Source organism: Gobius niger (genome assembly GCF_951799975.1).
Source record: "Gobius niger genome assembly, chromosome: 7".
NCBI lineage: Eukaryota > Metazoa > Chordata > Actinopteri > Gobiiformes > Gobiidae > Gobius > Gobius niger.
The window spans coordinates 22,513,158-22,527,052 of NC_136858.1; the positions used below are offsets into that span (position 1 = coordinate 22,513,158).

Genomic DNA, 13,895 nt, shown 5'->3' on the forward strand with positions numbered 1-13,895 from the left:
CTTTTACCCGTGAATGGCTAATTAAAGAGGAGGCAGGGATCTTTAGTGATAATGGGGGGTGGGCGACAATATCTTTTTGCTCTCCCAGTCTTTACAAGAGTGTGCACAAACTGAATTATTCACATAAATGTGTATGTAGTATTGTGGTTACCTACTAAAACAGTAACCTATTTGGGCACAAAGTAGTATCTTCATTTGGTCCATTCCCTGCAGATTGCATTTTCTTGAGGGGTTCTGTATACTAGGTAATCTATAGTTGATTAAAGTTTGCCCAAGTCATTTTACAGTCATCATGCTTTGGAGCAGGAATTCTAAATAAAACGCCCCAGGAATTCTTGTGTGAAACAATAGCAACCCTATCTTGGAAATAGCCCGTCTGATGTGTATTTACAGCACATGAGAAAAAGCAGGGGCCATTCAAACAGATGTTTACAACATATACTTACGATCCCAAACATGCATCAACACGGACGCCATAATGACACAGAGACATTCCTGCTATTGTGGAGAGCAATAGTCACTCGAGTGCACTCTCTGGCCCTCCAACTCAACAATGAGGCAAAATATGTTTTCTGTGCTGTGTGTGGGGGCCTTTACTTTTTTTTTTACCCCCATAAACTTTTCACAATAACTAATGCAAAGTTTTTCTTTAAAATTATGTAGAAATGTAATGACACCTACTGTGTTTGCATATTAAAGACATTCGGGTTATTCAAAACAAATTAGAGTGCAATTTGCAACCATTCTGCGGAGATTCACAAGTTCCATCATAGCAATACTGCCATCTGGTGGACACAGCAACTTCTATGTGCAACCAATACAAACCTCATCAAATAACTTTTTCTCATAGAAATTAGATGTAAAAAAAAAAAAAGGGGAAAAAGGACAGGAGCAGAGAGCAGCTTCATGGGTTTATAAGTGAAGTTGCATAGTAAGACAGTAGTATCAAATAATAATTTACAGTCTTGGTAAAAAAAAAAAAATACAACAAAAAAACAGGCACATTTTAAAAATAGTTGTAACAAAGACCAACGCAAGTGCCACTACTGATTTAGTTTCAGTTCTTCTGGCACAAAGTAACACATTTCCATGGGACTTGCATCCGTTAAGGCTAAAAGCTTTTTTCGCCCAATAACACAGGCAACATTGCATTGCTTGAAAACAAAATTCATTAAAAAAAAAAGGTTCAGTAATGCATAGAATTCAGGCTATGGTAAGATGCAAAATAAAATATGACAGTAGTTAATAAATTCACAGTATAAAACAAACAACTAAGTTATGAAAGTGTTCCGCCCAAACAGACACTCAGAGCCCCTCTTTTTTGTATCCTATTGCCATTAGCTTTTGAACTTCTAATCTACAATCAGTGATAAAACAAACACACACAACTAAAATTATATAAAACTAATTAAGGCACATTTTAAAAAGTTGTCCCAATTGCACACAAAAAATAAAAAAAACAGGAGTAATATATTGGTGAATTTGTATTTTGGCTATTTGCTTTTAAATAATATATATATAAAAAAAAACGTGTCTTTGCTACAGACAATTTTAAATTAAAAACAAAACTTTCAAGTAACTTTTTCTTTTTGTGTTGCCCCTGAAAACACTTGCCATAAAAATGGCAGATTTCCTGGTTAAGAAATTACAATTTTCAGCTGTTGTCAAAACAATCAAAACCTTCAAAACCTCAGAAACATAACATTTCAAGAAGCTTTAATCCTACACGAGCAGCTAGAGGAGAGAAAGAGGCGCGGATCAGTTTTGAATTGTTAATTACGGTACATCGAGCATCATTAAAACAGAAACAGGGTATTTTCACAGGAGAAAAATTAAAACAAGGATCTATTCATTGATTTTAGTTTTCATAGTTATGGGTATTCTAAGTCTACTTGGAGTGTACCTTTATCAGTTGTACTTACTTGGGGGATAAGGGTTTTGGGGGATTCACCCGTTGTGCTTGACTGAGGACTTTTCAGACGACCATTTTCTTTGTCAAATAAAATCTGGCTTCCCAACACTTTTTTCTGTTCAAAAATAAGTTTTTAGTAATTCTTATTTTACAGTTTCTTAGCAGAGTGATCAGATTTTGTTATTTTCATGCATTTGTTTTTTGTTTTTTTTTTACAAATGGTTAACAAGTGTGGTAAACCTTACCTTGATTCTTTCACCCAAAGAGCGTGAACGCCAGTGTCTCCGGCTGAAAGGCGCCCTAGAGTCTGAAGGTGTCTGTAAAGGCTTCTCAAGCTGTTGACATCAACACATTACTGAACAAACTTTGTAAGAATTACTGCTGTTAATTTGGAGTCAAGTTTCTAATGCATTACCTGCTTGATGAGTTTCTTCTTCTTTGCAGACTCGGGCATCTTGTTGACCTGCTTGTAGAGCTCTCTTAGTGCCGATTGTGTGTAGTTCTGATGCTCTGTTTCACCGTCTTCAGGCTCATTTCTTTTAGTTGGAGTAGAAAGTGACGCAGCAGCAGTAGAGTCACTTTTAGCTCCAGAACAAAGTGTCAAGTCATCCTGAAAATGTAAGAGGGAAGGTTACAACTTCCATTCATATTTCATTGTTTGCAAAGGATATGGTACTATGTAAACCAACAGGTCTTAAAGAGGGGGTATTATGCTTTTTTCAGTCACATAGTACCAGTCTATAGCACACTACAATGATGACGAAACCCTCTGTTGGTCTGTAAATGCAGTAAATTAGAATAACTGCCTTGTATAAAAATTGCTCTCTCAAAATGGCTGCAGCGAATGTCTTGAAATAGGCCTCTGTCTCTTTAAGAACCTCTGACCCTTTCCGACACGCCCCCTCCACACGCTGTCTGTGGCATCAGTGGGGAGGGGGTTCTGCTGAGGAGCAGTGGTTGGTTTCTCGGCTGGTGACGAAAGGTCAGAGGCGTCTCCAGGAGGTGGGGGCGTTCCTAGGAGGACTCAGGCAAACCTATCCCTAAAATGGCTGCCATCAGAGTTTTTACAGATTACTCAAAAATACGCGAATGTGCCGAGGCAACACTTCAGGCATGTTTTTAATGAGGGAATGACATAATAACATGATGTAAAGCTTGAAAAAGTCCATTTTGCATAATACCCCCCCTTTAAAAGTACCACTTCTTGAAATATTACAAGTACAACCAGGTAGATCAAGATCAAATCAGGCATATCTGGGTCTGTAGAGGCTCTGCTAGCTAAAACAAATAAAGTTCAAAATTGCACATGACCCCGAGCACCACCATCCTCGATAATTCCAGTCCGTGTAATTATTGAGGCTGGTGGTGTGCAGCCTTAGACCACACAGAAAGCATGTGCATTGTGCACACTGCAGCAAAGTATGAAAAATTCAAACACTTACATTTGATTTAAGTGCTTTTGATCCAGTGAAGTATAATCTGGCATATTCTTTAATATATACAGGTGCCTAAACAAAAGGAAAAATACATCAGTGACCAGGGTTACATGGGCTAATAATTATGGTAAATCAGTTTTATATCGTGCTTTTCAAAACCATCACAAAATATGGAATGGTTGTAGGTTGTATAATTGTCCAATGCAGCTTGTATTAAGAGTTTCAATTTAACTCTATACAAAAGCCACATCAAATCTATGAAAAGGAAGAAATTGCAGGTCATCAGAAAACAAAACCCATTGATTGCCAAATGAGCCATGTGCATTTGTAGACATGCAATTGTGGTCCACTTGACCAAGTAAGTGTTGCTTGAAACCATAGCAACAAACCTAATGAGTATCACAAATGCAATGCCCATTTCCCCATCACTAATAGACGTGACACAGTTCTGGGAGAAATTAATGTGCTATAACAGACACGAGTGTAACACTAACCTTGAATAGTTTTTGTGAATTACGAATGAGAAATGCCACCCCTTTATTGAGCTTCTCAAAGTTTCCTTGCAGATCACTTGCTGTAACCTGTCACAACCAAACAACAAAATCACATAAATATGGGAAGAAGTGTTTTTTTTTTGAGAAGTGCACATGTTGAAACATGCTTGTGGAACTTACATTTTTAGGCCAGAGGATGTGTGGCGCAAACATTGTTGCCAGATTGATGGCAGACATTTTGTTGACCTGTTGATTGCGGGCCGTGTGGTATAGGAGGTCGAGGAGTAGCTTCAAGAGGCTGCGATTGGCTGGTGGCAACAGCATGAACAGCAGCTGAAATGCCTCGATCTGGCGTTCCTTATCAGGGACGTCCGTCTTATTTCCCCGTTCATCAAAGCGAGTTAACTCTGCTGACAAGAGACGTTTAAGTCAATATTAACAGTATTTATTGTAGGGTCTTGAACATTTAGCTTTTCTACTAAACCGTTTCAACACATTATGAAATTTAAACAAATATTTTAAATGTTGATGAATTAAAAAAAAAATCCTCTTTTTGTTCAAAACTTTTTAAATATATATTTCTTAATGTACTACTTCATGAATCCAATATATATAATTAACATCTGCCAAGTATGAGGCACCTCCAATCTTTAGGTGAGCAAGGTAGTGCTTGTGAGTGAGCAGGGGCTCTGGCAGTTCTCCCAGAAAGACTTTGAGCAGAGTGGCAGCATCATTTGGGTGAAAGTCGCCTGACTCTAGATCGATGTCTGTCCCAGTGTTCAGCATCTCTCTGAGGGCAGCCTGACGCAGACTGTGGCCTGGCACTCGGAACAAACCCTCCACGTGAAGGTCTAGGAGGAAAAAAGACAGAGGAGAGCCACTGAGCCAATGAAACCTGGATACGGCGCAGGAAGACCGGCCGCAGAGAGAAGTGTGAGTAAGTGAATGGAGCGGAGGGATACAGCAGGAGCAAAGTGCTTTTAGATAAATTATTGACAAGAACATTTGCTCCCTGCATCCACTTTGAGCAGAATGACATCAGTGCTACCGAAAATAGGCCCCAACGCTTATTCACTGTTCCCACTGAGTAAGAAATTGTTGGACACAAACAATTAGAGCACAAAGCTCCAAACCAGGTCAAACACATAACTGTTAAAAATATCCACGCATTCATTACATTGTTGAATAACTTAAATGAGTCATCATTACATGTGGATAATGCAACCTCTGTATAACTGTTAGTGCAAACTTACTTTTACTCAAATACTCGATAAGTTGGTAGATTTGTGAAATTCCTTCTTCAGTTAAAGGTGCTCCAAAAACAAGACCTTTATCTGGACAAATGTGACATGTTTAACCAGTGTGATGTATTAATGACAGTTATTTAAAAAAATAAGCCCACAATGCTTCTTGAATATCCCTCTAATGAAGAGCACCTGTCAAACCTTTGCGTTTTAGAAAGTTGAAGGAGCGGAGAAAGCCTGCGGTTGTGGAAGACGGCACTCTGGGCTCAGCCTCGCCCCTGAGCTGTGAAAACTCGTCCCCGGGCAGGTCAATGAGTCTGGTAATGTAACCGAGCACCAGTTCTGTGAAGGCCTGAGGGTGCTCATGCCTCAGCCTCTCCACAAAAAAGTCCGGATTGAAGATAATCGGCTGGCTCGACACGGACTGGTCTTGGATGTTGAACATGTTGCATTTTGAAGAGCTGACAGAGACACACACACAAGATACTTATTGGCAATGTCCATTAAACCCTATCTTATCGTTTATGTAACGTCAGCGTTATTAACTATTACGCCTCATGCAAAGCAAGGCAAGCCTCGTACGCACAGACATAGCATGTAGCAGCAGCAACGTTAGTTACTGCCAAGTTGGAGCTAACCTAAAGGTTTTCGTGGCCAGCGTTTATCTCTCTCTCACAACAACGCAGTGAAATGATAACCAAGCCAACAACTATACATTTCTCTTGCTTAAAATGTGAATATTGGTTTGCAATGACACCATACCAACTCCAAAATAAGAATCATCACAAAAACACTACCGTTTGTGTGAGTTGGGACTGTTGTCGGCCGCCATCTTCGTTTTGAATCTCCCACAGTTTCTTTTTTACCCCCGCCCATTCGTGCTGATTGGTCTAAACCGCGGATATGAAACTTTTTTTTTTTTTTGGTAAAAAAAAAAAAAGGCAATACAAATGACTGCTGTGCATGAAAATCTAAGCAGCATCAAAAAATAAACCCAATGTTTTTTTATTTTTTAAATAAACATTTGTTACAAAAACATCAGGGCATTAGCTCATATATATATACAGATAATTTTTCACATAGTTTTAAGGCACTTTTACATTCTAGAATTTTAAGAGACTTATACAAGGACATCAGTTCATTTTTAAAAGGAACAAAATTGGGATTTACATTCAGGAATCTACACCTATGTAAATAAAATGTGCTCAGAAATTATCAAATTATTATACATATATTCAATTTTTTTGTCTTTCATAAATACTCCATATTTGACACAATTATAATCCAACATGGGTACATTGTTCTTTACCTTCAACCAATTATATAAATCAACCCAAAATTTCTTCACATTACTACATTCATAAAATAAATGTTCTTGAGATTCGATATCAATTTGACAAAATTTACATGTTATCTTGACATTTTAAAAATAAATTATACATTTGGAATGGTTATCAAATAGGATTGTTGTATAATTGTAGGTCAGGGGTAGGCAACATCTGGATGAGTTTCCTTCGGCTGCTCCGCTTTCCCCCAGCTAGTAAAAACATGCACAATAGGTTAATTCCGGGCGCTGCATTGTTGTCGCCCACTCCTGACGGGTTGCCCTAGTGGCACGGATGGGTTCAATGTAGCTGGGACAAACATCTAAACAGTGTCCAAACTTTTTCCAGCAATGGCCACATATTGAAGTGTAGGCTACACAATGCCTGCTCTGTCTCACAACAAAATGTCAGTCTTTGAGGTTTTTAGGTTTGAGGTTAGAGAGAGAGAGAGAGAGAGAGAGAGAGAGAGAGGAGAGAGAGAGAGAGAGAGAGAGAGAGAGGAGAGAGAGAGAGAGAGAGAGAGAGAGAGAGAGAGGAGAGAGAGAGAGAGAGAGAGAGAGAGAGAGAGAGAGAGAGAGAGAGAGAGAGAGAGAGAGAGAGAGAGAGAGAGAGAGAGAGAGAGAGAGAGAGAGAGATGATTAAAAAAAAACTATTGTCAGTTTAATTTGAACACTTAGACTGGGAAGAGCTTCAGACTCTGCTGTTTAGTCGAGAATCAATAGTAGTAGTATTTGTACAAAGTAGTTGGCCTAATGCTTGTTTTAGCAACAGTGATGAGGCTCGGCCCTCGATCTTGTGATTGCCTACTGAAGGCTGCATGAACACCATAGGCCCTTATGTTAAACAGCCTATCAATGACTGTACATAGCATTGGGTGACTGTTGAATTTAGGTGCACCTATTTTTTATTTTGCCTTGAACAATGGATAGCCTATGTTTAACAGTTTTTATCCTTCCCTTATCCTTCATAACTTATTAATTATTTACTTTTTTGTTTGTATAGATGTTTTAATTTGTAGATTTGTTGTCTTGTTCTGCAGAGAGAGGGCAAAACTCTATTTCGCCGCTTTTGGTGCTTGACGCATATGATAAATAAACTTGAACTTGAATCAAAGTAAAGGCAATTAGTTACTAACCTAAAACATTCATTGGTTGACACAAATTCAATTTTCGTTCTTGAAGCCAGGTAGCTGAGACAACACTAATGGGCAGTTATATACTAAAAATGCCCTTTTCAATGCTCAAAATACACATTTATTCATACATTTCTACATTTGTTGTTGTATTTTCTTTGTTGTGTAATTTTTAGTGCTACGGTAGGGGTGGTGTACCTATATTGGACCCCCTAAGGACATATTCGTATATCCCCTTTCTAATTAAGTGCATCAAAAGCATTTGTGCCTCAGAGTTACAATAAGTGCTCTATGCATGCAAGATAGGAGCTTGTCAAATATTATATTATTGCAGTAAAATCCCAAAATATTTTTTTTGAGTGGTCCAATTTGGGGACACAGTGACCTATATTGGACCAGGTCGATCCCAATATTGGACCACATGTAAAACTGTGTATAATTCGGCCTAAGCAAATAAAAATTGGATTAAATACTTATATATACTTACTCACAGCACACACATTCACAATCCTGACCTGTAACTGTATCCCTTTTGTCTCCCTCAGTGTATGTGTTGTATGAATGCTAAGAATTGTATGTGGAGTAAAATCACAGACAATTTGGAGAATATATACCATGAAAGGCCAATTACAGTTTGTCTTGTGATTCTGTGAACTGCGGTCAAATTACACACGCTATAATTGGCACTGAATGATGAGGTGACCAGAATAAACAACTGGCTCTTTGATCAGATAGAAAAAGATCAATGTTTTAATGAATACTATCATCATAGGTAACAAGCATAAGTGGCCATTCAGTTTCTTAGCAACTGCACTTAATTAATGGACACTCTACAGCATAGAACAGGCTCAAAATAAACATAAACACACAAAAGGTTCAATTCAAAGTATTTACAAAGTGTTTTTTTTTTTGCACATTATCACAATGAGAACAACTAATCTTTACTTTACATTACACTATTTTCAACAAGTAAAAATTAATTTAGGAAAATCACAGTCACCAGAACTTTGTTATTTTTCAAGATTCACTTTGCAAATAATGTGACTGTACTGTACTCTAATAGCTGCATTTGTCACAATATAAAGCAATACATAGGCCCATTCTGATTACACTCTTACACCTTAGCAACAATATCAAATCAACATTTAAACACATGTAAACACAAGCAAGAGATTTCGAATTTACAATTAATGGTGTAAATATGATGGGAATGCAAAAAGGAATTTGTACAATGCAATGTGTCTTTAAGCTTTGTAAAATTGATTATTAAAACTGATTCTTCCATTCCCCTGAAATGTTTCACAATTGATTGTGTATTTTAACAGCAATACACACTAGGACGAGGTACTTTATCCCTCGTATTCCCTGATGTCTGTACAGTATATTCAACCATAGACTTATTCTGTTATATTATGCAAAACTGACATTACATTTTCTTTGAATGGCGTCACAGTTTGGTGTGTTGAAAAGCAGGACTTTCATGTGGAGCAGCATTTATAGGGGGTACCTTATTGTCACGATGCACAGGTTTTGCTGAAGCTTTCTTGGGCTTGTCTCTCAGATTTGGAGGGGTTTCTCTTGCAGGCTTAGGCACATGAGCTTCAATCCTCTTTCTGGCTGATGTGTTATCTTCCCCACTGCTGCTGCTCTGTCTCAAACAGGACGTGTGGCTGTAATTCCACTTGGGCCGGAGCTGTGCCAGGGTTCTCCAACACGCTCTACGGAAAGTTTGTGAGGACATGCAGAAGAGCAGTGGGTCCAGAGCTCCATTGATGTACCACAGAGGCAAAGACAGGTAGGACTTTAGGATAGTGTAAACAGTGAGGACAGTATCAGACCACACAACTATATAGACCTGCATCAAGGACGAGGCCATGTCCGGGAAGTTACACACAAAGAAGGCCACCACTACAGCACCTACAGCAGATAAAAGTTAAATATTGAGCTATTGTTTTTGTTGTTGTTATTTTAAACTATTTCGATGAAAACTCACCCATAAGTTTTAAAGCTCTTCTTTCATTTAGCAGCAACTTTCCATTGTGGTGGCACTGGACATCTCTTCTATCCTCTGGGTTGGGGCGTGTGATGCCCAGGTTTCTTCTTTGACGACTGTTCCGTTTCAGATAGAGCAGGATGAGCAGGTACAGAGTAAAGATGGACACCAGTGGGACCTATACAGCAATAGAGTTTGGTTTAGTTGTTCAACACCCGTCAATACAGTGCCTATTCTCACCAGGAAAAACAAAGCTGCTCTCAGAATGAGAGACCATTTATAGAGATGTGCGGGGTCTGGCTCAGTCATCTCACACATGGTGGAGACATGAAAGGCATCTTCATGTGTGGTTGCAGTGTAGTCCATGATACAGGCGCTGGCCACATCATACACCAGAGCAAAGGGCACCGCGGAGAGCAGAGAGATGATCCACACTAGCATGAGGCAGGGCAGTCGAGACTTCTGAACAGCAGACAATAGATGTCATTCAGTCATTAGGTTAAAATGCTTTCATTTTCTACAAATGCAAATTGCAGTCAGCAGTTTGTGTTTAGTTCTCCTTGACACGCACTGCAGGCCAAATGTGAACAAACCTGACCCATTTGTTTCAAGACATGTCTATGACTATTAAATAATGTATTAATGGATTCACTTATTATTATTTACAACATGGAAATTATCATATTTCTGTGTCTGATTATATCTTGAATTAGATTTTAAAATAAATAAATATGCCTTGTTTTTATTTGTACTGATCAAACATTCACATCAAAAATTAAACTTTAACCTTCAAACTGGAGACGGACCACATTGTGTGGCAAATGGCAGCATAGCGTTCTGTGGTGAATGTCATGATAACCCAACTGGTCGAGGCACAGTACACCTGCCGGATCATGAAGTAGACTTTACACACAGTTTGGCCCAGACGCCAAGGGTAGCTCTCCCAGTAGTATCGATACAGAGTGATGGGGATAGTCAGCAGCTGAAGAATGTCTATAAAGAAAGACAAAACAAATTGAGAGATCAGTAATCATTGTCTTTGCCCAGTTAATTATACTGTATCTATGGTTAAGTTTTATAAAGAAACAAAAAAGCCCTACATACTGTACATGGACAGTTTACTCTACCCAGTGAATAATTCATGTTCCAAAACTCTGACAAAGTACTTGTAATGGGAGTGACTCAATGGTGCAGGGCTTTCCACTTCAACCATACTGCCTTGGGGAAAAATACTTCACTTCCTTGTCTCCAATATCTGTGTACAGTACACTATTGTATTGGACAGTACACACAAAAATTTACTATGGACTAAAACGTTTAAATGTGTCTCATGAAAAGAATCAAACCACTTAAAAAAATCTTAGAATGTTCAACTTGGTAGAGATTAAAACAGAAACAAAATATGTTGTTCCAAGTAAGATACAGGCTTTTTAAAAAGTCAAGTTCTGAGGGGCTTGGCCTGACAAAAGCACATTCAAGGGGAGGCTTCAAAGAAAAAGAAATTGGGAACCACTGCCTTAGACTAATCAATAGACTAACTACTGCATTAGACTAATCATGCACTGAAGGAGATGGTCCCGCTGCATCGTATGGTTGATACAAGACAAATGTTGAACCATAAAATCTTTGTTCTCACAAAGACAAGCTCTGCTGAAAATGAACAATGGAAAAGACAGTCAACCATAAAAACAAAAACAAACACTTTATTCCAGATATTCTTGACAGCTGCTATTCCTGGGGTGCTTTACAATTCACATATTACCAAAAATAATGACAATACATTTAGAACATAAATTCATATTCATAAGAAGAGGCCAGCAAAGATCCAGAGAGCATAGATTCTTGCAAAAGTTTCTTAAAAGTAGCTTTTGCTGAAGCTTTGGTGACAGTAGGCAGCAGTCTGTTCCAACACTGAAAAATATCTGGAGATAAAATATATACCTGAACAAGACTTGAAATAAAATGCTAATTTCAATACAATATATTTGTACCAAAAATTATTTGGCCGACTATTTGTACTTGAATCTGAAACAACAACCACAGAATCAAGTGTTGATATGACAACCGGATAGAACCAGGGGCTATGTGTCTGTGTGTGAGGCCTAATTAATACTCACCACACAAGGTTTTAAAGGATTTTAAATTAATTAGCCCCTTCACGTAAATATAAATAAATGCAATTAATGTAAAGAGAGAATATTGATTCAAGTAGAGTGCCTTGTTATTTTCTTTTTCTTGCAATCATTTAATTGAATGGTGTGTGCCCTAATCAATTAATTTAAACCTGAAAAGTAACCATAACAACCATCATTACCAAATCCAAATTACAAAATGTTTTTCTACAGGTCTTTTCAACAAAAGCAAATTGCGCTAAAACTCAGAATAGGTTTATCCCATAAAATACTGCATCTACATTTTGGAACTCAATGTCCATCTGTCATATAACACAAAAATAGACTGTGCCATGGTACTTCTCACAGATGAGGGCAGCCTGCATTACTGGCAGGTGTGCTTTGAAGTACACATCTCAAATTTGAAACGCATCCTGGAATACTTGTGTATTTCCTTCTCCTTGGTAAAGTAGGGACTGAAAATATGGAAACCAGTTTCAGTGCTGTAAATTAGGGAAACTGCTTTTTAATGATTTAAACAATTAAACGATTGGAGTGAATCAACAATGGATAAACACAGGAGTGTAATAGCATCTTGGGGCTCACTGGGAGTTTTGCAATTTAATAAAAGCTTTAGACTTACCTGATATAACAAGACTGAGGAGGTAGAAGCGAATGGCGCTCACTCTCATTTGTGCATCCATCAGGAGAGTTAGAAAACTCACACCGTTAAACAAGACCTGCGGACAGCACAGCAATCGAGGTTGGAAATACATTATAGTTGTTCATTATGGTTCATTGGGGAGGGGTGGGGAGCACCAAAGCCCAGTCCTACATATTGGGCGCCATATTAGCAAGTGTCAGTTCTGTTAATACTTAAATTTTAGCCCTCCGGTAAAACTTGCATGCATATGTTTGTGCTCATTTATTACAATATGGCCCATGTTTATTAAAGTTTGGTGATATAAAGACATTGAAATCCTCTGAGTGGCCCATGCTCCCCTGAAATCAAGTCGTAAGCAACTGGAAATAATGTTGGCATTATGTGTAGCACACATGCACATGACAGTGAGTGAATCAAACAAACCAAACTGTAATACAGTGGTTCTCAACAAGGGGGTCGGAATCCAAAGGTGAAAAACAAAAACAAACAAAAAACATTTCTTATAATGTACAGAAAAAGTAAAATATCATAACTTGAGTCTGTCAAAATTACTGTTATCGGGTTGTTTTTTATCATAATTTCAGCTTTTTGGCTTATTTAATACTTATTGAACAACAATTTTTGAGGAAAAGAAAACATTTTACGGTATATTTTTCGCATTTGGGTTGTCATTCCAGGGTGATTATGAGTCCCAGAGCCATACTACTGGCGAACCGGTGCTGCAATGTGTAGATGAGACAGAGCATTAAGGCTCAGAATCTATGTGAACTCAGGAGAAAATAGCAGTAAAGCTGCAAAAAAATTATGATTAAAAATGGTATGTTAATGGTATGTTATGTTAACATAATATGTGCTGGTTCCGAATAACACAGGTTTGAAACATTTCATTTGCTGCTGATGGGGCAGCAGGTGGTCTGATTATGGATTTTTCACACCAAAATAGAGGTAAAGAGATATCCCCCCTGGTTTTCCTTTGGCATAAATGAACATTAAATAATCAAAGCGTGGTATGCATTCAAAATCCTTACCCCAAATAGGAAGATGAAGCTGTAGAAAATGGTCATGGGAACAGCAATTGTGAGCGGTTCTCTTTTTAGTACACTGATGTCCAGCTGAGGCGTCTCACTCGGGCTGACTTTACAAGTGAACAACTGTGAGATGTGCTCTGACAGGTTCATTATGTGCCTGGAAGGTCAAGATAATACTAATATCACTGAAAAAATATATGTAATTGTAATTGCTGTAATAAAAAATATGTCAGCACTCAAAATCTGTCAATGCCTCTCAAGAAACCTGTTGAATCTACAAATCTGCAATTCCTGTTTATCTCATTTTGTCTACATACTAAATCACATATCTAAACAAAAGCCCAAAATATGACCCACTATGAACAACTTAACGCACAAAACAAAACAAAAATATCATAATAACCTGCTACTATCATCTATGGGAGCCTCCTGAACAAGTCAAAATGCTGAAAATAAAAATCCTGTCAAGTCTTCCACGCAAGAATAACAGAGCGCCCTGGTTTGTCCCCGATATTCTTTGTGCACTGTGCTCACTGATTTTCCCTCAGATCGTGTC

At 38.1% G+C, this 13,895-nt stretch overlaps 2 protein-coding genes across 2 annotated transcripts; both read right to left on the bottom strand.

Annotated features, from left to right (window-relative positions):
- Window positions 1-1,599: 1,599 nt before the first annotated feature.
- Window positions 1,600-5,924, bottom strand: LOC306965809 (rho GTPase-activating protein 19-like). Its single transcript, XM_079560367.1, has 11 exons — window positions 5,884-5,924; window positions 5,288-5,547; window positions 5,096-5,176; window positions 4,484-4,693; window positions 4,023-4,249; window positions 3,843-3,929; window positions 3,355-3,420; window positions 2,328-2,522; window positions 2,158-2,247; window positions 1,923-2,027; window positions 1,600-1,734 (listed from the first exon to the last, which is right to left on the bottom strand). The coding sequence occupies exons 1-11, from the start codon at window positions 5,916-5,918 to the stop codon at window positions 1,723-1,725; spliced, it is 1,368 nt and encodes a 455-aa protein (XP_079416493.1). The 5' UTR covers window positions 5,919-5,924; the 3' UTR covers window positions 1,600-1,722.
- A 3,081-nt stretch (window positions 5,925-9,005) lies between these two features.
- On the bottom strand, window positions 9,006-13,489 carry LOC306965677 (pyrokinin-1 receptor-like; the record flags this gene model as incomplete). Its single annotated transcript, XM_079560197.1, has 7 exons — window positions 9,006-9,261; window positions 9,399-9,460; window positions 9,537-9,714; window positions 9,777-9,998; window positions 10,324-10,529; window positions 12,291-12,387; window positions 13,340-13,489. 7 exons carry the CDS (start codon window positions 13,487-13,489, stop codon window positions 9,169-9,171), a joined length of 1,008 nt encoding a protein of 335 aa, XP_079416323.1. The 3' UTR covers window positions 9,006-9,168.
- Window positions 13,490-13,895: the final 406 nt, after the last annotated feature.